General features: G+C 33.0%; 2 protein-coding genes and 1 long non-coding RNA gene across 5 annotated transcripts in view; all 3 read left to right on the plus strand.

The window, feature by feature from the left end:
- Window positions 1–10240, plus strand: part of LOC127723126 (peroxisomal acyl-coenzyme A oxidase 1-like) — a 33777-nt gene extending 23537 nt beyond the window's left edge. For all 3 annotated transcript variants that reach the window (XM_052229619.1, XM_052229621.1, XM_052229620.1), the window contains 11 exons: window positions 490–597; window positions 1244–1363; window positions 2729–2844; window positions 3893–4062; window positions 4475–4637; window positions 5401–5591; window positions 6574–6726; window positions 7348–7453; window positions 7770–7916; window positions 8227–8433; window positions 9371–10240. In XM_052229619.1, the coding sequence (XP_052085579.1) occupies window positions 490–597; window positions 1244–1363; window positions 2729–2844; window positions 3893–4062; window positions 4475–4637; window positions 5401–5591; window positions 6574–6726; window positions 7348–7453; window positions 7770–7916; window positions 8227–8433; window positions 9371–9454 (1565 nt within the window). In that variant the 3' untranslated portion in view covers window positions 9455–10240. The remainder of the gene's footprint in view (window positions 1–489; window positions 598–1243; window positions 1364–2728; window positions 2845–3892; window positions 4063–4474; window positions 4638–5400; window positions 5592–6573; window positions 6727–7347; window positions 7454–7769; window positions 7917–8226; window positions 8434–9370) is intronic.
- Window positions 10241–17889: 7649 nt separating this feature from the next.
- Window positions 17890–20685, plus strand: LOC127723134 (uncharacterized). The gene is made up of 4 exons (XR_007991895.1): window positions 17890–17970; window positions 18119–18198; window positions 18800–19135; window positions 20583–20685. It is a non-coding gene; the product is annotated as an uncharacterized LOC127723134 (long non-coding RNA).
- A 2245-nt stretch (window positions 20686–22930) lies between these two features.
- On the plus strand, window positions 22931–25314 carry LOC127723128 (uncharacterized). Its single transcript, XM_052229624.1, has one exon. It carries the CDS (start codon window positions 22986–22988, stop codon window positions 24927–24929), a length of 1944 nt encoding a protein of 647 aa, XP_052085584.1. The 5' UTR covers window positions 22931–22985; the 3' UTR covers window positions 24930–25314.
- Window positions 25315–26595: the final 1281 nt, after the last annotated feature.

Below are 26595 nucleotides of genomic sequence, written 5' to 3' on the forward strand. Positions count from 1 at the left end.
AATGAGACAGAAATCCAACAACTAAAGTTACCTGTAAAAACACACAAAAATACCAATTAATCTGATATTTTTCTTAATATGAGTTATTATTAATAAAGTGCTTACAGTTTAAGCATTGATTCTACATGTAGAAATTTTTTACCAATAAATGAAAAACTTTTAAAATTGTTTTTGATAATACAAAGGATGTGCCTTTAGTAGAAAAAGAGTGAAAAGATACTAACGGGGCAATACAAAAATCATAAATCATATAAAAACTTGACAATATCATGGCTGTGATAAAATCAAAACAACAACATCAAAAACAAGAATAACAAAATATTACATAGAAAACTAAAAACTGAGCAATGTTACTGTAGTGCACTCGACTCCAATCTTAATTGACTAGGATTGTCAGTTTTCCTACCCAAGGTCGGTGGTTCCCTCAGGGCACTCCGGCTTCCTCCACCAATAAATACTGACAGAAGATAAATTTTGATATATTTTCAGGCACATTTATCCGTGGGCTGGAAACCAGAGCAACATATGATCCAAAAACTAAAGAATTTATTCTGGACAGTCCTACTTTGACTTCAATGAAGTACTGGCCTGGATGTTGTAAGTCTTAATAAATAAAGAGTAAATATGGGATGAATATATATATTAAACTTTGAGGCCATGTTGTCTCGATATCTCAATAGCATGAGTTCAAATCCCGGCCAGGGACGAACAAAAATGTGCTTCCACAAATTTGCAGATTAAACATTGTTGTGCTGATATTTAGAGTTGTTATGAATATGAAACTTTGAATATAGACTAGAAATGGGATGAATTTATTCATAAACTTAAAGAGAAATCAGAATTTTTTTTGTCCAAATAGAGAATAAAAATGTTTGGAATGTAAGTCTGAATCCTAAAATTTTGGACAATGCAATGCTGTATTCTCAACGAAGAAAAAAATTGGAGGAATTGTAGTCAATTCCTAATACTGTGAAAGTATACTTATAGTCAATTCCTAATATAGAATTAAAATGGTGAAAACTTAAAAGTCTGAATTCTGATCAAAATTAAATTGTATCATAAATTTAAATTTTGAAAACTAATTGAAAGTGGCCTAGATAATTTATTGAAGTTGAGTTCTATGAAAAAATTATAAATTATCTCTGGGAGAGGAGGATTGTTATATGAGAGAGACAGCGTATGTGTAAATTAAAGAAATTATTGTAATTTTAAGTTCTTATTTTTGTAAATAATATTCTTACAGTGGGTAAAACTTCCAACCATTGTGTGGTGATGGCTCAACTGTACACTCAGGGAAAAAGTCATGGTCCACACATGTTTATGGTACAGATCAGGAGCATGAAAGATCACTCTGTTTTGCCAGGTTAGTAGAGTTACTTCCCCATACCAATTTCTTATACTGTACACGCAATTAAAAAGTCACAGTCCGCACATGTTCATGTAACAGATCAGTAGCATGGGAGATAACTATGTCTTGCAAAATTAATAGCGTTAATTCCCCTAACATACATATTTCTTACACTGTACACTCAGGAAAACAGTCACGGTGCACACTTGTTCATGGTACAGATTAGGAGCATGGGAGGTTACTATGTCTTGCCAGGTTTGTAGAGTTACTTCCCCTTACATACATATTTCTTACACTGTACACTCAGGAAAACAGTCACAGTGCACACTTGTTCATAGTACAGATCAGGAGCATGGGAGATCACTCTGTCTTGCCAGGTTAGTAGAGTTACTTCCCCTTACAAACAGATTTCTTACATTGTACACTCGGGAAAACAGTTACGGTGCACACTTGTTCATGGTACAGATCAGAAGCATGGGAGATTACTTTGTCTTGCCAGGTTAGTAGAGTTACTTCCTCTTACTTACAGATCTCTTACACTGTACACTCAGGAAAACAGTCACGGTGCACACTTGTTCATGGTACAGATCAGAAGCATGGGAGATCACTCTGTCTTGCCAGGTTAGTAGAGTTACTTCCCCTTACATACATATTTCTTACACTACAATCAGGAAAATAGTCATGGTGCACACTTGTTCATGGTACAGATCAGGAGCATGGGAGATCACTCTGTCTTGCCAGGTTAGTAGAGTTACTTCCCCTTACATATAGATTTCTTACACTGGTGCACACTTGTTCATGGTATAGATCAGGAGCATGGTAGGTTACTATGTCTTGCCAGGTTAGTAGAGTTACTTCCCCTTACATACAGATCTCTTACACTGTACACTCAGGAAAACAGTCACGGTGTACACGTGTTCATGGTACAGATCAGGAGCATGGGAGATCACTCTGTCTTGCCAGGTTAGTAGAGTTACTTCCCCTTACATACAGATCTCTTACACTGTACACTCAGGAAAACAGTCACAGTGCACACTTGTTCATAGTACAGATCAGGATCATGGGAGGTTACTATGTCTTGCCAGGTTAGTAGATAAGGATCACTCTATCTTGAATTGTTAGTAGAGTTACTTCCTCTGACATATCTCTTACTTCTGATTGCCATTACACTAAAGGAAGCAGCAAATAAATTATTTTATTATCAATAAAAATCTGGCTTTTCATAATTTCAGTGATGAACTTCCGTTACCAAATTGTCAATCAAAAACAAATTTTAACTATGTACTAACAATGTCAAAGCTTCAAGTAAGTGGACAGAAACAGAATTCTTACACTTTTAAAAAATCATTTATATTATGATTAATCTTTCTTGTCTTTCAGGGATTGAAGTTGGAGTTATTGGAAATAAATTTGGTTATGGTACCAATGATAATGGATTCCTACGCTTTGATAAACTTAGGATTCCTAGGGAAAATATGTTAATGAGATACTCACAGGTAGGTAGGATTCCCAGGGAAAATATGTTAATGAGATACTCACAGGTAGGTAGGATTCCCAGGGAAAATATGTTAATGAGATACTCACAGGTAGGTAGGATTCCCAGGGAAAATATGTTAATGAAATACTCACAGGTAGGTAGGATTCCCAGGGAAAATATGTTAATAAGATACTTACAGGCAGGTAGGATTCCAAGGGAAAATATGTTAATGAGATACTCACAGGTAGGTAGGATTCCCAGGGGAAATATGTTAATGAGATATTCACAGGAAGGTAGGATTCCCAGGGAAAATATGTTAATGAGATATTCACAGGTAGGTAGGTCTAACTATAGTTTGGTAGTCCAGATGACTTATATTATGGTGCCAATAATTCCTGTACAAAAAAAATCAAAAAAAAAACTGTGCAAAAACTGAATTAACGTATTTAATGTAACAAAATATCATTTCCACATTGGTCTGTATTTCCAACAGAACTGGCATGAGGATTTCTATCTTATTTTGCATTTATTTCCCTTTGCTATGCTTATCCCCTCTTAATCCCTAAGAAAACAAGCCCTCTTCCCCCTCCCCCTCTCTCCAAATAAAAAGTGTTTGGTTCCAGGTGTATCATCTGTCGACAGCAAATTTATGTTGAAACATTTCTACATGCTGACTGATAAAAGATGGGCAAAAGATACCAGAGGGAAACTCAAACTCATAGTTCATAAATAAACTGACAATGTCATAGCTAAAGAAGAAAAAGACAAATAATAGTACACTAAACACAACATAGAAAAATAAAGACTAAGCGTCAAGAACCCCACCATGAAATGGGGGTAATCTCAGGTTCTCCGGACAGGTAAGCAGATCCTGTTCCACAATAAATTATATCAATATAGTTCTATGTCAATGAAACAGCCACATAACTACACAAAACAAAACACATCTAGAGTTAACGTGCAGTCTTTACAATAGACAAGTATCTGTACAAAATGTCAATTGATTGCCTTGAATTGTTTCAGTTGTCAGGAAATTCTGATTTATTAAAATATGTCTTTTTAAACAGGTGCATGAAGATGGAACTTATGTTAAACCACAAAATGCCAAGCTTGCATATGGTTCTATGGTGTTGATTAGATCATCCATTGTTAGTGATGCTGCACGTGGCTTAGCTCAGGCTTGTGTTATTTCTATACGATACAGTGCTGTTCGAAGACAGACAGAGGCCTACCCAGGGTGAGTTCTGCTTAGAGCTTGGCACAGATGTGTGTTAGTCCTTCTGTTTGTTTGTTTGTTCATCCTTCCATCAATATGTCTGACCAACAGACCATTGGCTTCCTGTCAGCATGCTATACCATGTAAAGTGGTTTCAGATTCATTGCTCATAAACTTCCTGTTTACCAAACACTTTCAAGTAATGTCTTCCATGGACCTGCCATGGTTAAAATAATAACATCATGGTTAAGTGAAAAATTTGTTTTCCATTATTATAAATCAACAATTATAAACAAAACCATATCAAAGAACAGTAGTTAATTTCCAGTGTCTAAATCAAGTGGAAAGTGAGCTTGTGATATTTAATAGACTACCATACACATAAAAGTATAGATTATTTCCCTTTGTAACTACTTCCTGTTTCTAATTATAGTGGAGAAGAACCCCAGATATTGGACTACCAGACCCAACAGTATAGATTATTCCCCTTGTTAGCTTCAGCTTATTCCTTACAGCTTGCTGGGAAGTATGTGTTTAATACATACTTAGAAGTAAATGATCAGATAGAAAAAGGAAACTTAGAATCAATGCCAGAGGTATGTATGTACAAAGATCTCTCCGCTATGCAGAGCAAACCAGGTTTGTCAGTACTCAGAGTTAATTTAGAGGTGAAAATACAGCCATTTTAGCCGAAGGGTCGACATGAACCTTAAACAGTGTGTTTGACACCAAAGCTGTCAAGTGAAGCCATACACTTAATTGGTCACTTGATTTGACAGTTAACACAGCTATTTAAAATATCTTGTCTAGGAAGATTTACGAATTTGCCGTTATTTCTAAGGAAAATCACTTATGAAATCAGTCTTAAGGCTCAAGAATTCTGGTAAAAATGGGTCACTTTCTGAATTACGAGTTAATTGACAACCCAGCTGGTACTTAAAAATTCCCAGGTATTGGATGAAATTCTCAGGTGTGACAGTTGACAGGTATGGTCATATTTCTAACATGTCTTAGTATCTGACAGATATCAATATACAGTCTAGTGTGAGGAATCTGTTATGGATCACCAAGATCACTATATCCACATGTTACCATAAATTTATTAATTGAAGCTTTTTCACAAAGTTCTATCTGGCTTATTTGGAGCACATTCAACACAATTGACAAATAATTTTCTAAGACACCAAAAGAGAATGAAAAACTTCCGAAACAAGGGGAATACTGATACCTTGTGCTTATTAATTCATTGTGCTTTGTGTTTTTTATATATGATTAGCTCCATGCTTTACTTTCAATACTTACAAAGAATCAAGTAGATTTGTTCTGGTATCTATGGTTACAATATTTTTCTATTTTTAGCTCCATGCTTTATCAGCTGGACTTAAAGCTTTCAGTACCTATGAGGCCTCTGCAGGAATAGAAGTATGTAGAATATGCTGTGGTGGCCATGGTTACTCACAAGCCAGTGGCTTACCAAAGATTTATGTAGATGTCGTTCCTGGTTGTACTTATGAAGGAGAAAACACAGTCATGATGCTACAAACAGCCAGGTAAGTCAGGTTGCTAGGTAATAATTGTTGACTTCAATTTCCTAAGTAACATATTTCCTTTTTCAAATTGTGACTTGGATGGAGAGTTGTCTCATTGGCACTCATACCACATCTTCTTATATCTATTTAATATCTTCTTCAGTTAGGCATTGTAGTAGCTACAGAAGTATGAACTTTCTCTTAGTAGGTAACTTTTACTTGCATCATTATGTAATTTATAGTGATATATTTTATTTTGAGAAATTGAAATTACATAGTGGACTATGGTGGATAGTTGTTTCATTGGCAATCATACATCAGGAGTCGGTTTCACAAAAAACTTACAATTAAGATTAATAGTAAGTATACTGAATTGTTCATGACTTACAATCAATCTAAGTCAAAAGTTTTTTTGTGAAAGCGACTCCTGCTCAAGATTTTTATATAGGATTTCAACAGTCCAAAAAATAATATACATCTACTATAAGGAGATGTGATATTATTGTCAATTAGACAATTATCCAGCAAATTTCCATTGAAGCAGAAGCAAGGAATGATAGGTAACTGTATGGCCTACAACAATAAGAAAAACCCATACTGTAGACCTATAAAAGACCCTGACATGAAATATATGAAACTATTGTATCAGGTATGGTATGTCAGAAGTCATAAACCCAATTTTGTCAGATTTATTAAAATGCAGACAACAGGTATGTGGTCTAGCCAACACTTTTGCATTCTAGGGAAAGTACCATAAGAAGCAATCAGATTTTAAATAAAACACTTAGAGAAAATCATTCCAACTAGAAAAACCAAAGATAAGAAAGAGTGTATATATAATGGATTGTTTTTTCCTCTTTGAAACAGTCCTTTATTACTAAGTTTTCAACTAGATGCTGTTTTATAATGGCATTATATCACTTTGATCCATTTGCAGTCATAAAAAAACCTTTTACTGAGGTGTAAAAACTCCTACTCTGAAGTATTTTTCTTCTTTTTACAGATATTTAATGAAATGTTACAGTCGTGCAAAACAGGGGCAAAAGCTGCCAGGTTTTGTCCAGTATATAGGTCAGAATCTGAACAAGAAGTCATGCATGAGTGAGGAAATTGCCCTGGGATGTCTGGTCATGGCCTATGAACATAGAGCTGCCAGGTAGGTTTCTCGCTTTCGTATGTTAACACCTACTGGTACTCACAATACTGATTTCTTATACTGTAAATTCAGAAATTATTGCATGCATTTATTATTGTGATTGCGTCTTTTAGATTAAAATGTAATTTTTATTTTTGCCATATTGTCAAAAATCATGTTTAATTCATATACAAAAATTCACAATTAATGTGAGTTAAATTTTTGCGATTTATAACCCTATCACATTTTTTGCAATAAAAACATCTGTAAAACAGAATTGCAGAGGCCGAATATTTCCTGTTGTTTTTACTTCAATGTCACCATGATAGCACCTGGTATAGATTTGCTGCCACTTTTTGTCAGAATGGGTACATGAAGTCCAATGCCTTGTGTGGAGAGAGAACCGTTTGCACACTTTCAGGGTTATGTAGGTGGCCTCTTGCAATGAAACCCTTATTTACCAGCATTCTCCATTATGATTGCCACCTATTAAAAGACCTACCAATTGATGAATTTGTTATTTGTTCTCGTCTTGAGCATGCATTAGATATTTGCTACTGGAAGTTAAACATACAACAATCAATCAATAAATCAATTGAATCAATTATTTTGTGTATATGATTGATATGATTTATGTTTTAGATTGGTTGAAGCAGCAGCAATGAGAATGCAGTCACTTATACAGGGAGGGAAAAAACAACATGAAGCTTGGAATGGAAGTTCTGTACAACTGCTATGGGCAGCAAAGGTAAAGAGAGTAAAGGGACTGAGGCAAGAGGCATCAATGAAGGATCCTCACATGAATACTGTCTACAAACTTATTTTCACAGATTTAAAATATCGCATTTATCACTTTCTTTGTGGCGATATAATTTTGCAATTTTAAAATCTGCTTGATGTAGTTATATTAGAAAAGATCCAACTTTTACATATTAGCAACAATTTATATTCACTTTATTTTTTCACTTCAAAAATAAAGTGCACCTTAAAATTATATCCTTTAGAGTATAACTTGCAAACATCTATCTTTTTTTCACTGATATATAATTATATTTTGTTTACAGGCCCATTGTCATCTGTTCTGTGTAAAGAACTTTGTAGATGCCATTCAGGCAAAATCTTTATCCTCCAAAACAGCCACAGTGATGAAGTCTGTCTGTCAATTATATGGTGTTCATGGTATACTGGAAAATCTTGGTGAATTTATGCAGGTAAGGGGGCATCTCAAATCATGATATCAAATCATGATAATTCAGCCACTTGGGGTTTGTGTATTTAGGGGTCATCTCAAAATGTAATATGAAAGCTTTTAAGTTGATGTAAGTAGGGGGTAATCTAAGGACTAAGATAAAAGTTCTTGAGGTTTACAGTAACATTAGAGAATTGGAATGAACTGAATATTTCAAAGTGTCATCTATGGAACATCATTCTTTATGATTTTTTCTATAAATATTCCTATAATAGGTGAATAAAACATACTATGTTTTTGTACGTATAATAAATTGATGTTTATTTTTGTAGGATGGGTTTTTCTCTGGAGAGCAAGTCGGCTACCTTCAGAGGAAGATGTTAGCCCTGTTTGAGGACATCAGACCAAATGCTGTGGCCCTTGTTGATGCATTTGATTATCCAGACATGGTATTGGGTAGCTGCCTAGGAAGATATGACGGCCAAGTTTATCAAGCTTTGTATGACTATGCTAAGTCTGCTCCTATGAATCAAACAGAAGTAAGTATTTCATCTTCCACATAAAAATCTGTAAACCGAAAAAAAACACCTTGCAAAGTACTCTAAATTATTTTAGAGAAAATGTTGTTGTCAGAGGTGATATTGGTCATGGAATAAATCTCTAGTGGGAACACATCATTTGAAAAGATTTAAAGGTGGGAAAGCCTTTTTTTTCTCTCAGATCCCATGCATACACAATTAAGACAATCACCATAGCAAATTTCCAAAAAGTCAAACATTTGTTGTTTTCCCCTACTTAGTTATGGCAGATAATATAAATGCATGTAACTTCAACTTACTGTAGTGCTGGTGTGTGACAGTATGTCAATTTTATGATTTTGATAATATGAGCAACATGACGGGTGCCACATATGGAGCAGGATCTGCTTACCCTTCTGGAGCACCTGAGATCACCCCAAGTTTTTGGTAGGGTTTGTTTTGCTTAGTCTTTAGTTTTATATGTTGTGTCTTCAACATTCTTTAGTACTATTGTTTTTCTGTTTTTTTTTTCTTTTTTGGCCATGGCGTTGTCAAGTATTTACACAGCTTGCAGCAAAAATACACATTTAATAATAATCAAATAATCTTCAAATGGAGGTTTATTTTCAAGCAGAAAAAATAGCCTGATCGGCATTTTTATAACAAAGATCAAAAGCAAAACTCCTGTCAACAACTACTGTCCAATTGAAAGCAGTTTCAAGGTATCAAAACTGATACGGTTAAAATATTAAGAAATGAAGAAACATGGCAGTTTTAAGGGGCTATTATTTGTACTACTAAGAACAGCTTACGAACTGCTAAAAATATGAAAAACTGACAAATAACAGCCAAAAAAACAGCTGTTAATAGCAGTTCAAATTGACTTGGGAAAGGACATTTTAAAAATTATTCTAAATGTTGACATATTTATCAAACTCCTTTGTGTCTTTCATTGTAGATACACAGTACATATTATAAACATCTAAGACCACTGATTAATCCAGAGACAACATCTGATGCAATGCAGTTTGCTAAACTATAAATAGACATGATGAAATGTACCACAAAGCTTTATTGGTGCTATATGTATTGTCTTAACCAGATAGAACTTAAATGGACCACTATGATTGTGTTTTTACCAAAGTGTTAGCTGATAAATAGTTATGCACATCATGTTTAACATATTAACTATGATTATTTTATTCTATAAACTGTGCTTAGAATATATCAATCAATCAATCAAAAAGTAATTTTTATTCTGTGCTTAGAATACATCAATCCACAATCAATCAATCAAAAAGTAATGAGATAGAGAAATGAAAATAGTCAGTAATTTTGCAATATTTCAAGTTGATTTTCAAATTTATTTTGAAATGCTCAAAATATGATAACCTAAGAAAGTATATGCATCTGCTTTAAACTGCTTAACTTATTTTTAACAAAGAAAATAAAAGGAAATTATCTAATTTAGGAAACATCAAAAAAATGTCAGAAATATGAGATTATTTTTATTTCTTTGAATTGCTTTTTCTAGTTAATGTGAATATTGTAGTCTTGGATTCAGTTGAATTGAAAAAAAAACCAACGTTGTAAATATTTGTATCTATATCTGAAAATAAACGTTTCACCAGTGAAGTAAACATAAACTAAATTTATGAATGTTTGTGTCACATTTACTGACTCTTACATTTTTTTTTTATATTTATAAAAGTCAAGACTTAATGTGATTTTAATGTATTTTATTTAATTAATGATATGTTTTTAGAATATTTAACGCCTACAATTGTTGATAATTCTTGTTATTTATATAATAAATGGAACAAAATAGTTTTGTATTACTGCAATTTATTATGGTCATTGAGCTTTCACTAGATATAATCTACCCTAATATTATGTATGGCTAAGGATCACATTTCTAAAGTGAAATAGATCATGCATTGACTCCCTATTCTACCATTCACAAAGTGAGTGATATACTGCAACAACCTTAATGGGCCATTAGTCTGTTCATTGGTATTTCCATTTGAACAAAATAGTTCATACACTTGACTAATATTTTATGATGACATATGGAAATAGTAAATATGTCTTAAACATTAGGGTGAATGTCAATTAAACAAAATCCTAAAAAATCCTTTAAATGGATATAAGAAGATTTGGTATGAGTGCCAATGAGACAACTCTCCATCCAAGTAACAATTTGTAAAAAAGGTAAACCATTATTATGATTATAGGTCAAAGTATGGCCTCAACACGGAGCTTTGGCTCACACTGAACAGCAAGCTTCAAAGGGCCCCAAAATGACTAGTGTAAAACCATTCAAACAGGAAAACCAATGGTATAATTTGTATAAAAAAACCGAGAAACGAGATACACATATGAACCACATCAAAAAACGACAACCACTAAACATCAGATTCCTGACTTACTGATTGATAAAGGTATAGAAACTATAGAAATATATTATTTGATATACCCATAAACAAATTCTGCTCAGATTTTGAAATTTTAAAATTAATTCGATGACGAATGTAAAATCTGTTTTCTGTCCACTTTATACTTACTGTTATTCTGTGCCTGTATCAAGTCGGGGACAGTTGTATTCCATTAGTTTAATGTGTTACTGTTATTCTGTGCCTGTATCAAGTCGGGGATATGACAGTTGTATTCCATTAGTTTAATGTGTTTACGCTTTTGATTTTGCCATTTGATAAAGGAGAATCAGTTTTGAATTTTCCTTCAAGTTCGGTATTTTTGCTAATTTGCTTTTTGTTATTGTTCTTTCATTAAATTCATGGTGTTGTCTGTTTTAATTAATCCTTCTTATCTTCGCTTTACATTTGTTGTAACAACGAACAATATTTTGAAGAACATGGCATTCCATGCAGGCCAGTAAAAGTACTCAATGTGTTTCATGTAAAGAATACCTGACATAAAACAGGTATTAGCAACACATTACTAACAATAAACAGTATTTGGGAAAATTGTTTCAAATCACCAAAGATTAATCATATGTTCTTATTGGTGGATAAGAACATTATACTGTCTTTTAATAATGATTGTTTTTGTACTGTAAAAACAATTTGATTAATAAATTCGAAAAAAGGAGATGAAAATTGATCGCCAACTATCCATGAGTGGCCATTTGATGAGGATATACACAACTATAGGTCACCCTACAGTCTTCAACGATGAGCAAATTTCAGACCGTCTAGTAAACTTGTTCACGACAAAATGTAAAACAATAAATATCAAAAAGAAGATGTGGTATGATTGCCAATTGAGACAACTCTTCAAAAGAGACCAAATAACACAGAAATTAACAAAGGTCACCGTACGGTCTTGAACAATGAGCAAATTTCCTACCTCATAGTTGGCTATAAAAAGCCCCGTATGACAAATTTAAAACATTTCAAACGGGAAAACTAACGGCCTAATTAATTTACCAAAAAATGAACTAAAAACAAATATGTAACACTGCAACAAACGATTGCCACTGAATTACAGACTTCTGACTTGGGATAGGCACATACATACAGAATGTGGCGGAGTTTAACCTGTTGGTGGGATCCCAACCTTCCCCCTAACCTGGTACAGTGGTGTAACAGTACAAAATAAGAAAGAACGAACTATAAAAATTAGTTGAAAAAGGCTTAATTCAACAGATGGATACAAATAAAGCGTACTAAGAAAATGATGAAAGGAAACTGAAACTCTCGACAAAACGTATCAATTGATGGACAGATACTACAACAACAGGTATCTAGGAATACTGCTATATAAAAATAGAGCTTTGAATATTTACCTTTGTTCATTTCGAGAATTGGAACATATTGGTCGTTATCTATGAAACAGATATTCCATAACGGTAAACCAACTCTTGATTGTGACATTAAGTTTTTTCAAAGGAATCACTAGAGCTTCACCACTTGGAAACTTTGGTGTAACAGCTTATGACCGGTGTATATCATTATGAGATGTGAATAGCTTGAATAGTATCTAGAAATACAAGGACATAGTTTTACCTTGTGATGTACATGAAATATGTTTTGAAAATTTTTTACATCTTCTAAGTATTAGGTTCACCTGTGTATGTATACATGGCTAACAATATGAGGAGTTCTTAATGTTTATACTACCTTCACAAAGTGTCAGAGGAGGAAGACGATTGCATTGCTTAGCGCTGAGGTCATAGTGTACACTTCGGTTGCATTGTATGTTTAGTATACGATCTTTATTCTCAGATCCACTTGGAGATCCATTATGGTACATATATAAGAAGAATCCAACCAATATATTATGCAAGAGGTGATTCACGGACGAAATTCAAATGAATATTCTTAGTACCAAGATCTTAACAAAGTTATATCAACAGTTAAATATAGTTTCTACTTTTTTGTGCCTGTTCATTTGACATATTAATAATCTTGAATACATTATAACAACTCTGTAAAAAGGTGTTACACCATGGTATTCAGTGCATATATTTTAATGATTTTTCTAAAATCTGAGACTACTATAATATAAGCACTGATCAAATAAACTCGTCATAGACACCAAAATTGATACTTTGTACACCAGACGCGCGTTTCGTCTTTCAAAGACTCATTACTGCAGCTCAAAGTTATCATGTCTAATTTGGTACATCAAACAAGCTGTTCATTTCCTTAATATGATCTCGTCCTGTTCAGCTAGACGGTAAGCTGGCACCTATCATCATCATCTGTATAAAAATATGGAAAGTCTCAAAAACAGTTTTGGTGAACAACCTGTTTTAGCATCAAACTCTTATGACTATACAATAATGTGCTTGTGATTATCACAAATTATTTAGATCAGATTACATTTCGTATATCATAAAACAGGTATTTCCTACTATCTATTTTATGTATATGTATTAACATACACAAAAGTCGACAACACACAACATGGCAAACTAAAGACTACTCAAAATGAACCCCTTCAAAAACATACTATAATATTTGAGAAAATTTGACTTGTTATTTACCAATTGAAGTTGACAAAATTTTTATCGATGTTTTACCTTGCGTCATGATGATATCCCTAAAATCAAATGTAAGAACTTATCAACCCTTTACCAGCCGATTTGTAGCGAAAGAGTTATCGACCCTTGTTGTGACTGATAGAGATGAGTATGGCCTGTAACAGAAAGTTTCAGTTTACACACACATAATTTGTATTGTCACTCTTTTCAAACGGCTCTTCGCTATGTTTTGTAGTTTGTAGGCATCATTTCATTTATATGTGTGTCCTGTAAATCCATAGTTGTCAACATTTGTCATAATTTCATCTCTTTAATTCCCTAACTTCAAACTATTAGTGCAAACTTGCTTGGACAAAATATACTGAGTAGAAGCTTATAACCTATTGCATTTCCTTCATTATTTTAATACACCTAAAGAAAATTGATTTCAAATTTTACATGGCGTCACATTGTGTCATTTCGGTGTCCTCCAAAACTTACTTTACGGTCGGATTTTGCTCATTTGTTAAATTCATACGAGTACGTTCAATAGCTCAAGTATTTACCATTTGCTCTGGGAACAATCGCCTTTTGACAAACATACCATATCCCCTTATTATAACATTTACATAAATGGTTTGAACATTAAAACAAATATTACAAAGCGTGTCATGTACCAGAAGAAAAATAAACATCATTCATTAGACTGTTACATGTGACTTCTGGGAAATGTATCATATATAAAAATGAAAATTGAGTGGGGTTTCGAAAGATTGTTCAGTAAAGTTGTGTTTCAATTTCCTTTGAAATGAACGTATACAAGTGTTTTACACTTTTTATTAGAAGCTTTCCATCTCTTTGTTTTAACATAACTAATTTAAGATACCATCTGTACAATAACGTTTCAATTCGTTAACCAGGAAGTTGTTTTTGTTCTTAGTTTTAAGCTTCATTGAATACCGGTTTTTTAATTAGAAAAATATCGGAGTAAAAAACAGTGCATGTTTTTTCTAGGACTCCAATGATAGCAAGAAAAGGTTTATAATTATCTTATCGGACAATATATATATATCATCGAATAGAATAAGGTCATCTCCGAAAAGTTACAGTTGCAAAGTGTTCCTAATGTATGCACAAAATTAACATTTTAGTTTATATTTAATATACACGTGTCATATTCAGACGATTTACCTGCATGAACAGCTTTAATCAATAAATGTTGTTTTTGGTGTGGGTTCGTGTTCCTCAATATTTAGTTTTTTTATGTTGTGTTTTTTGTTTTGTTGTTTGTCTATGCATCTTTTTTCTGTTTTGCCATGACGTTTTCAGTTTATTTTCCACTTATGAGCTTAAATACTTTTCGCATCTCTTTTGAGTCAAAACCGTGTAATCATAGTACTGTATCAATCAATGAACTCGTTATGTCCATAATATTATTAAATGACAGATGGATAGATAGCAAAACAGAAAGACCGATGCAAAAATTAATTCTATCTGTTGTTATCAGTAGACGTTGTATGATGTCCAGTAATTCAGCATTTTTTTGTTGTGAAACCCGTAGCGCACTTATAGATGATGATTTTGCAGAGAAAAAAAAAACAAACTCGAGTTGAATAGAATGGTTCATTAGGCAATCAAAATTTAAATTCAAACAGCAATTCACGACTCGAAAGTCGTCCTTTTGGTTTGGTGTTTTCAACAGTTTGTTCTCTATAAATTTTCTGACTGTTTTCAGAATCACCTATTTTAAAACATTCATTTACCAACTGATATTTATTTAGTTTTGCTTACAAGGAAGCTATACAATCAAGAGTTTCAAGTTGTGAAGTTAGAGTGATCCCATCGAAATCGACATCACGAATTGGTTGTCGGATATTAATATCTGTTTTACAGATAACGACGATAACGTACAAACCAAATTGTGGAAACCACGATCGTCATCTTTTCCTCGAATGTGACGTATTGAAGTATACGTGTCACACATTTGTACTTAAATGGGTAACACGACAAATAAATGATCTGCAAACCCTTCCGGAGCACCTTACGTCATCCCAGTTCATGACGGAGTTCGTATTGTTTACTTGTTAGATTGTGTTTTGAAGACTGTTGTTTGTGTTTCGGTCTTTTCGTTTATTGTCATGTTGCTGACAGCTTGTTTTCAACTTGTGAGTTTGAATATTTCTTAGGTAGCGTCCGTATCTCGATCCAATATTTAATGCTTATTGCCGGAATGGTGCACTGTTGAGTTAACTCAATTATGACAAAAGATTATAAACTCAGATATTGAAATCTTTCTTTCATTCTGATTATGTTTACTAGAAAAGTAAATTAAGATATAATTTCATTATAATCAAATTCAAACTCACTTTAGCAAGTTTGATCTAATCTGAAATTTGCAATTTTTTTTTATAGAACTGCTCCGGTTTTCAAGGTCTGAGGGTTCCTTATGGACGTAACTCACGAAATTTATAAATTGATTTACGTTATATAATTTGCATATTTTCAAATACTTTTACTTCATTTTTAAATTTTCATTGCATTAATCCAACATCTATAAATTTCAGCAAGTCAATATACATGATATAGCGACTTATTTTCAACTGTTGATTAACTGAATATTAATAAAATGAAGAAAAAAATATTCTTAATTAGAAATTGCTCGCTGTACAGTACAAATTTTGGTAATGCTTGTTATAGTATGTGGAGCTTCTTAGAGCTTAGGAAGTTGTATATAGAAAATGTCTTTGATAATTACTTGTGTAAACCTTTAGTTATTCTATCACTGAGATGCTCTACCATGGTACCCAACGTATCAATATTTATGAATACTATTGTTTGTGTCATGCAACAAATCATTCTATTAACCATTTGCCTAAACGATCCTAGAAGGAATTATATAGCGGTTACGAGGGATATTTAGCTTTTATAATTAACCTTAAATATATAGCATTGTACTACCAATTAGGAGCATTTGCAGATAATTTTTAACTACAAACAATACAATAATTCCTTATTTCATGTGACATATTCACATCTTTAATAACTGTATTGCAGATAAGAATAGAGTTTAATTTCTAACTAACATGTCTAAGACTAAATTTTTATCTCCTTTGAAGTACATGTATTCAAGTGTTTAACACTGATGATTGACAAAGTTCCATCGTTTTGTTTGAATACCAACAAAATGATGTTTTAACAGAATAACAAGTTTTCAAATCTAGTATAAGGAAGTGTTTCTGTCTTTTTTTCAAATTTACTTTAATTTACTTTCAATAATATACGAAAAACTGTCGCAAAACTATGATTATATCGACTGTGATTCATAAACTATTTAAAGGTAGAAAACCAATCAAAAGTTTTAACAGATGAACCTATATTTACAACAGTAAACTAATTTCCAAACCATGACTTCTTTTATGATAGTAAACAGATTTTAAAATAAGGTCAAAATTTCTGCTATAATGAATGATTTAGATATAACGACAATTGACCGACATAATTGTTTTTTGAAATTAAGTGCATTGTCTGCTTATCAAAAACATACAAAACCGCCATTGTCCAATTGTTAGCTAATAACGTTCAATTAATGAATGAAGAAATAATTTTATTCATTCACTATTTTCCATTAAATGAAATAGCAAACACTTCAATATAATTTTAAGATTTACAGAATCTTAGAAACATGAATTTATTGATCGGTCATGTGCTACCTTATTGGGTGAATGGAGTGACACATTCGATTGATTATTAATCCAAAGTAAAATGGTTGATGAATATGATTTGTTTCTAACTCAACTCATCTGCGATATGTTCTCACGATTGTAGATCCTTAGATACACAAATAAGCGTTTGATCTTAAAATGTACAAGTTTTTCCTATCCACGATTGTTTCCCTTTGACTGAGTGTGGAGTCGTCTGATCTTAGAATGTACCAGTTTTTCCTATTCGCGATTGTTTACCTTTGACTGAGTGTGGTCTCGCTTGATGTTTGATGCATGAAAAGATATAATGTTGCATTGTCTTTTATTGTTGTAGCACAAATAACGCTATTGTCTTTTTCTCTCTGTATATTTTGTAAAATCGATGCCAATATTTCTTCATCATGCATAGCAATGCTTTTTTCTATTCACGTAAATTTCACCTCAAACGAGCACATACGTGGAGTTCACGTTACAATAATACATAAAAAAAAGTAATTCAAATTACACCTAAATTTTCAAGTTTTATCGAAATCTTGAAAAATATAATTTTTGTGTGTGTAAATTTTATGTGAATTTCATGTGAATCTTAAGTTAACTTTAAGACTAGAGTAAGGTTTTGAATAAAGATTCATTAATGTTGTGTTTCGATTTGCTTGTAATTATATTCATACAAGTGTTTAACAATTCGTTAAGTGACCACCCATCCTTGTTATAGTACGAACGACATCAGATAGCATCAATACAATAATTTATAGTATTTTCATCAGGAAGGTTTTCTCTCTCTTTGTTTCAGTTTCCCTAAACTCCTACGAAGAATCATTCAAATAAAAGTGTGAAGCAACAAGTGAACATCAAGCGGCCCTGCGATCAAAGGTAAGATATTCATCTTTGATAGAACATTCTTAGCAGGAGACGTTTACCCTGTCGACGAAACTTGTGTTTTCATATGAACAAAATCACATAGCCTCAGTACAAGTAATTACAATGTTTTCATCAGGAAGTTTTGCTCTCTTTGTTTCAGTTTCCCTAAACTCCTACGTTTAATCAGTCAAGTAGTAATGTGAGGCAACATGTTAACATCAAGCGGCCCAGCGATAAAAGGTAAGATTATTTTATTTTTGATAAATAAAAGCAACAGTAGTATACCGCTGTCCAAAACATTCATAGCAGGAGACCCTTTCGACGCAACTTGTGTCGATCTTGTTGAATTTCAAGGGATTCCCTCTGTCTATGTTGTTACCTTGATTCGTTACGAGACTTTAACATCGATAACCTCAAATAACCATAATATATCAGACAAGAAATAGACGTTCCTGTTATCATCTAATTAATAATATAAGTATTGCAACATTAATCAATGTTAACGTATCAATCGCTCATGATTTGAGGACAATACGTATTTGTTATAAGCGTTTCTGTCTTTTCTTCCTTAAATTTGGTGCAGGTGCTTAGACACGTTTGTAATCCTCTGTTATTAAGACATTAATAAAAATAAGTTCTTGAACTATGAATTAAAATCCGATGTTAAACTAAAACTAAAAAAAGTGAAATTGGGTTCGTGCTGCTCAGTCTTTAGTTTTCTATGTTGTGTTTTGTGTAGTATTGTATGTCGGTTGTTTTTATTTTAGTCATGGCGTTGTCAGTTTATTTTCAAGTTATGAATTTGAATTTCCCTTTGGTATCTTTCGCCTATCATTTACAGGTATCATGAACGGAAATACCAGAAACCAAAACAATTCAGATGATAAAAACGTATTTGGCATAAAGAAAATAACTTACTGGGAAATATACGGTGTAAAACGTTTTCTGTACCGCGGAAAGCGTACGTTTACACCATTACTTTACCAATCTTTAGATGGAGGAATGGTGATCTCAAATGACGTTTTTGGGCTAACGATCAGTCAGTTTGAACGAATGTATAAAGCTTGTTTGGAAAGAAGGAAATCAAAACAGCAATGGATACTTAACCTTAGATATCCTGACAAATCTTCAAAAGAATATCTGGAATACTTAGAGAACTGTACAGACTGTAATAAAGGTAACACATTTGTAATATTACTTTCTAAAATTCAGGAAAATAAAAGTTGCTTTTGATGTAATGCAGGTCTAGAAACAGTCTTACATAGGACAATACTACGTCAAAAAGAAGAAATAACAAACATGCAAAAAACTAATAAATCGAAATGACAAACAGACAACATCATAACCAAAACGGAGAAACCACAAAAATAATAACGACAACACACATTGGTAATAAGTCGCTTTATATTATTTACAATTATAGGCCAGTGGACGGGATGATAAAACATAAATAGTACAATACTTGATTGTGAAAAAAAAGTATTGATGAATATAAGACTTTGAAAAATGTAAAGGTCAATTTTTAGTAATAACGTAAGATTCAAAATCACTCAATTATTAGGATTGCTGTTAAATAATGGCATAAATCTTAATTCATTATGTGCATCTAGCTCGCTATTCCAATAGTACATATATCTTCAATAGAAGCGCTTAAACAAATTATTTTAAAACTAAATACAGCTAATGTTTTGAAAACAACTGAGATTTGAATAATTCAACAGTTGATATTGTAACGTTTGTGGGTCACTTTATTTGGTTCATTTATTTATTTCATTATTAGTATTTTTTATTATTTTCCCAGAAAGATTTATTATTATTTTATTACTTTCTGATTTTTTTTTTCATTCATTAAATTTTAGTGACGTACATGTAACGAACCTCGCATTAGCCTTCAAAATATTTTTCCTTTCTCAACCAATCAGAGAGCTCAATTGAGTTCCCGGGGAAAATTAGCTCGTTCAGTGATTGTCTTCTGGTAATAATTCCCAGCTCAGATTCATTGTGTGTGGACGTAAGGTAAAGAGGGAAATTTCAACCATGTGCGCGAATTTTTTGGGATTGGTCTCGGTGAGGAATTTCGCGCTATTTTATATGCTATATAAACTAGTGTATTGAAGAAAATGTGTATTACAGTATTTTTAGGTAAGAAGTCCCCCCTCCTATTTATGTATACATTTTGATTGACTAAAACTGGCTAGTTTTTTATCAGGGTTTGCATTTTATATTTAGCGGAAACTTAGAATATTTACGCATTGAGGCGTAATTTATTTAGAAAGCGGTTCGCTGGTTAAATGATTTAACTTATGAGTTGAGTTTTTGTATAGTTCTTTGAACTGAATAAAAGTTGTCAGTTTGCGAATAACGAGGTTCGATTAACTGTTCAGCTAGTCAGTTGTTAAGGTTAAAGTTATTTATAGATCGCTGGTTAAAGAAAGTAAAAGTTCGGGGTCATTATTTGTTGACATTCACGTGCACGTCTCAAATCTATGACTTGAACTTAAAGACGGTAAATTTAAGTATTGAAGCGCTAACTAGCAAGTTCGAAATGCAAACCCTGAGCAGAACGGCAGAGTGAGTCGTTAGAGAAAACTACAGATACTAAAACAATTTATTTCTTTGTCTAGGAAACTATTATGGAGACTGCAGAATTAGACCATTGACTCACAAAAAACTGTAACAAATTAAATATGCAGCTGATTCATATACGTGTTGTTTAATAAAAGTTGTACTTTACTGATTATTTTATTACAGAGCAACGCCTTGTCCCTAGCATGAATTGGTCTTTTGATTAAAAATTAATCCCGGTTACTTCCCTTTGTATCAACCTAGATCTCGACCTATTTCAATGTGCCTGCGTTTCAGTATTTCCTGATTACAGACCGTTTGTGAGAAAGCATATTGTCTTATTTTGTTTTAACTTTCCCTTCAGCAGTTTATTATTTGGTTCTTGTTAATCATGTTAATTGTATATTTGGTATACTGGTTGAAATAGAGAACTAGTTTTCGAAAAGTTTTATTACTTATCTTTACATTTGTGGTGCCATGCTTGAAACGTCCAAAATTGTTAGGTCGGGCTAGTTACTTTTGGTCCGTCGGTCTGTCGCCTCTTTATTCATTGTTTAACCCCAGGCTTATTAAAAATGTTTTAGTTTTTACTCTAGCACATACAAAAGTCTATACTATAGTGTTAGTGTGGGATTGTACTTCATATTTGAGTGGAAATATACTGATGGATTCATATAGAGATGTAGTTTATTTCTGGACTACTACCAGAACGACTGAGTTTGGGATTGTGATTTCTCTTGTAAACCGATACCGCCAGATCCTTGTATATTTGGTGACGATCCAGATTATTATTCCTGTTGGTCTCTATAGTCCAATACTATGGTAGCCTGACTACGGTCAAGGTCTAAGGTTAGGGCCTGTTTGGCCAGAAGAGCAGTCTAGGTCCTCTTTTATCCACCATTGGTGAAAGATTCTAGAAGACACTCCTGACTGAATCTCGAAGAGTACTGAACTTCAGACACATTTAGTTCCAGAACACACATTTTAAATCAATTATAAACTGGTGGCATGGACCGGTAAAATAATACCTAATAAAACTTAAAAATATTCTTGTCGGGCATAACTATAATAGAAGTCCTAGAGCGAAAGCATAGGCCGAACCCTACCCTAGATTTAGACTAAAGGAAACCGTTGGATTGCTGTTTAGTAGATATTAAGTTAAGGTCGTGTAGACAGTACCCCAGTTTCGTTTCAATATAACACCGTATAACGGATTATTTCGTAAGGTGTTTATTATCGCTAATTCTGGCGGTTAAGGGGAAATCGCGAAATTAAATTCCGTGAAAATATATGCATCGTTCGGTACTTTCTACTAACCAAAGAGTTTTTTGTAAACTGTCTATTTTTTTATGTTCGTCGGATCAATGATGGTTTATGTTAAAATACCATTGTTTACTGGCTGTCAGGTGTTAATTACTTAATTGGTTACACAATAAAATAATAATTAATGATATAAGAGTGTAAGGTACTTTTTCAGGTATTTTATCCCTATTGATTAGTGTCAAATTATATAAGAGTTGCAAGTCACCTATAATAATATTATATTCTAATAAGTACATCAAAGGTCCGGTCAATTTCATAACTAACCAACCGTAACATTTACAAGAAGTTTGTAGACCTGTGACAAATATCTAAGTACTGGTATTCTATTGATTAACTGTATCAAAACATATTCAATAGATAAGAACTCATGCATATAAAATAATCGTTTAATCATAACAATACGTAGACACTTGTTTGTCAAATTTTACATCTTTTTCACTGCAACCGTTTTAGTATCCGCTAAAATATTTAATTGGGATAAAAGAATCCGCCAAAATAAAAACCGCCAAAATTTTTCGTATACTTAGTTGTCCCTAAATCGCGAGAGTTTACACCCGCGAAAATAACCCGATATACGGTATATTACCAAAAATACAACGAACCAAGGATACTTCATATCATCATTTAACAAGAGGGGCGAAAGATACCAGAGGGACAGTCAAACTCATAAATCGAAAATAAACTGACAACACCATGGCTAAAGAATAAAAAGACAAACAGACAAATAATAGTACAAAAGACACAACATAGAAAACTAAAGACTAAGCAACGTGAACCCCACCAACAACTGGGGGTGATCTCAGGTGCTCCGGAAGGGTAAGCAGATCCTGCTCCACATATATGACATTTACTGGTTTTGAATACTAGGCCAATGACACCCCGATCGCAAAGACAAACTAGCGTACATGACAAGTTTTGTTCCATTGATTGTAAATTGTCATATCTGCAAATGCATTCACAACGTTAGAAGTCTTTTGCGTCTACATAACACATATCATAGACGCTATAATCAAAACTATCGCTTGGATACATGTAGGGGAGCTAATATTCTATACTGATTTTAAGGTTTAATGATACATTTGTAAATACGCATATTTTTTTAAGATCACTTGTTTTGGATTGATCCGAAGGAGAAATATATGTACGAACTCCTAGTACAAACAGTTGGTAGTGAAATAGATATACGAACGAGACAACGACTATTTATAATACATGATATGATCATCAATTCAGCAGATTCTAGAAATCGTATACACATATCAAGTGGAAGTTTGGCAGAAGGTCTTGATTTACCTGGCAGTGACATGGATGTCATGTACGTAATGAATGACATAGAAGTTATAGATAATATAAAGAACATAGAAAAACCAATACATCATACTGCATTATATATGGAAACAGATGTTAATCATCCTGGGTTCGCTAGACTCAGAATGGTATCAGGACCTAATGGGTTATGCCCCCGTGAATTATGTAGCCGTTGTCCACCAGGTACATGTACCAATACACAATTTTATTTTCCAATACACAATGTTCTTGATTTAGCTAGGAAAAATTATTCCTATATGAAGCCATATGTACACGGCCCATGTATAACAGACCATAACCAAACGATTGATATTGCATACTGCATACGGAGTAAATATCTTCCCAACAACGCAATTGCATGGGCGTCTCGTCACCGATGGCAATGGCCTTCTGACTTTGTTATTGACAGGATCATAAAATACGGATGCCTGTTAGTACCTATAGGACCTAAGACGTTATCTAATAATAAACTCTTTTGGAGAATATCTTTTTCTGTGGCAGAAAAAATACTTGTACATTCGTTTAATTTTACTCAATACTTATGTTACGGTCTACTCAAGTTGACATTAAAGTGTATAGTTAACACAAATAATGATGTCAAAGACTTGTTGTGTTCCTACTTCCTGAAGACGGTTTTATTCTGGGTCTCAGAGGAGTCAGATATTGACACATTTCAATTATCTAAATTGTATTATTGTTTTTCTCTCTGTCTTGATAAATTAATGTCATGGGTAAACTCATGTTACTGTCCGAACTATTTTATACCTGAACACAATATGTTCCTAGGAAAGATCAATCAGATTAACAATCAGATTCTTTTAGTTGTACTTGAGAGTATAAAGTTAGGAGGGATTGACGGGTTGATAACTAGTTTATTTCCACCTAACAATAAAAATCCCCGTTTTTCAAGTACAAATAGCGAATGTCCTTCCATTATGTTAGACATCCTATTTTACAGGACTACATGTACATCGGTTTTAGTTTCCAGTTCGAAAAAAATGATTAAAAGATCTAAATCTTTGCTTAAGTCCGAATCGTCTTCATTTATTATTGGGATATGTACACATCATTTTGCCGAAATCAGCCAATTTGTAGTACAACTACTACCATCACCAAACATAATAGGTAACACGTACAACATACGCAAATGCTATCATAGACATTTACAAAACGGCACCAAGACTGATGCTGTATCAGGTTGGTTGTTATACGCATCGTTTTATTATGTAACAGGACAGTTTAGTGCTTCACTACGACTAACGGATTATGTTCTATCACGATGTTCAGCTGATATGATGCATACGAAACATTACAACTGTAAAATTCACAGAAATTGTTATCGACAAAATATACATTCTACAATGACATTGAATGACAGGATGAAAATAGCTACTGTAAATAATGTCAATTACATTATGAACTCATCATTAATTCCAGAAGAACTACAGCTGGAGGTTGAAACAAAAGACGTTTTACCCATTCCGCCTGTTGTATTATCCCACTGCCTTAATTTCCTATGCTATCATCATCTTTATGATATTCTCAACAGACAAAGGTCTTTACGTGATTTATATCAAACAGTGGAACGTAGATGTTTACTTCCCTCAATGTGTATTTCTGATTCATTAACAATACTTGGAGTATGCTATGAGATATCCGGTGCTAAAGACACAGCCTATCAGTGCTATGAGGAAGCACTGCAAACGGGTTGTCATTTTTCCAGAACAGCAGAAATAAGAAAAACAAAACTGGTTGGCAATGCATGTGAAATTTGATTGTGTTGATGTTGTATTTCACCTACTAATTGGTCACTAGTATCAAGATTTTAGTCTGAAACGATCATTTTAATCTGATAAAGTCCTAATCGACTGATTAAACCACGAGAGAAAAACGCTAAGACTTTTGCTGACTTAAAGACGCTGTTCCGATCTATTGTGATATTTCCGTTCGTTCAGTCATGTCAAGTTTAACAAGATGGAATGCTCGAACGTTCAATTGAGATATAGTAACTGTATGATAACATTTTTTGACGAATTCAGGCCAAACATAAAACAATAATGTTCAAATTGGTCAGACCGTTCAGTGTGTCAGTATGACACAAGGAGTTACTCCCCGTCTGGTTGATGATACATTTTAAATACAAAAAATATATAATTTATATGCTAGAATTAAAAATATTACTTTAAAATAATTCAACATAGAATCGTTTGTTGATTTTTAATTTCTGTTTTTAAAGAAATTATGGAATTAATATAATTTAAACTCTTTTTTTTTTTTTTTTAAAAGATTTCAAAAATCATTTTCATGATTCACAAAGACTATTATTATCAGAGTGAGCAACATAAACCTATCTGACAGACTGATTAGTTAGTATTACAAAACATGTATTTATTTATTTATTCAGGTTACACTTTAACAAATAATTATTCATTCCAAAGTATCAGGTGTTATTTCATTTGATCTGTCTTTAAAGATTGAGATCTATTGCACGTGCCAATAATCAACAAGTAATTACACCAATTGTCTATAGAATATTTAAGAAACTTTGTAATTGCATAGCTATTTTATAATTTCACCTGCCATAGTATCATAGCTCAGTATGTTTAACACTTTCGGTTGAAAACTAAACTATACGACAAATAAAGGCAACAGTAGTATATCACTGTTCAAAAGAGACGATTTCAGCTTCCCTATTGTGAACTTTCCATTTCTATGTAGCAACATTCCAGCAGCAGTTTATATCTCCCAATTTATACGATATTCCAGGGTATTTCCTATCATGACTTTCTTGATAGATGGTTGCTGCTAACGAGGAAGCTATTAAACTAAGAGTTCCAAATGGTGAAATTGAAATCATTCCTTCGTTTATGTTACGGACGCCATCACGAGTTAGTTGACCGTTATTGAATATCCGTTTCACAGATGATAGAGGATATGCTCTAACCATAATCCCGTCCCATTTTCCCAAATTTAACCTAACAAATCAGACTTAATACGGGGTGTGTACTAACATGAACACCTCGACGGGTGTCACATGTGGAACAGGATCTGCTAACACTTCCTGAGCAACTGGAATCACTCCAAGTTTAAGATCAGGTTTGTGTTGCTCAATCTTTAGTTTTATATGTTGTATTTTGTGTACTATTGATTGTCTTTTTTTATTTGTAATGATGTTGGCAGTTTATTTTCGACTAATGAATGTGGCCCTTTGATATTTTTCGCCTAGACTTTATAAAATAGCTTCATTCTGAACACTACAGACGCCATAGTTAAAACTAACCGAAGATATTGCATAACAGCAATTTTAGTACTTATTTCGAATATACGATAATGACATGTAAAAATATGGAGGTTGAATAAATTTAACTAATTTGAACATTAAAAAGGATATATATTGTTTGGTATATATTGCTTGTCAATTCTAAAGTCTCATTTTTTTCT

Source organism: Mytilus californianus, unplaced genomic scaffold, assembly GCF_021869535.1.
Source record: "Mytilus californianus isolate M0D057914Y unplaced genomic scaffold, xbMytCali1.0.p SCAF_13, whole genome shotgun sequence".
In the NCBI taxonomy this organism is placed as follows: domain Eukaryota; kingdom Metazoa; phylum Mollusca; class Bivalvia; order Mytilida; family Mytilidae; genus Mytilus; species Mytilus californianus.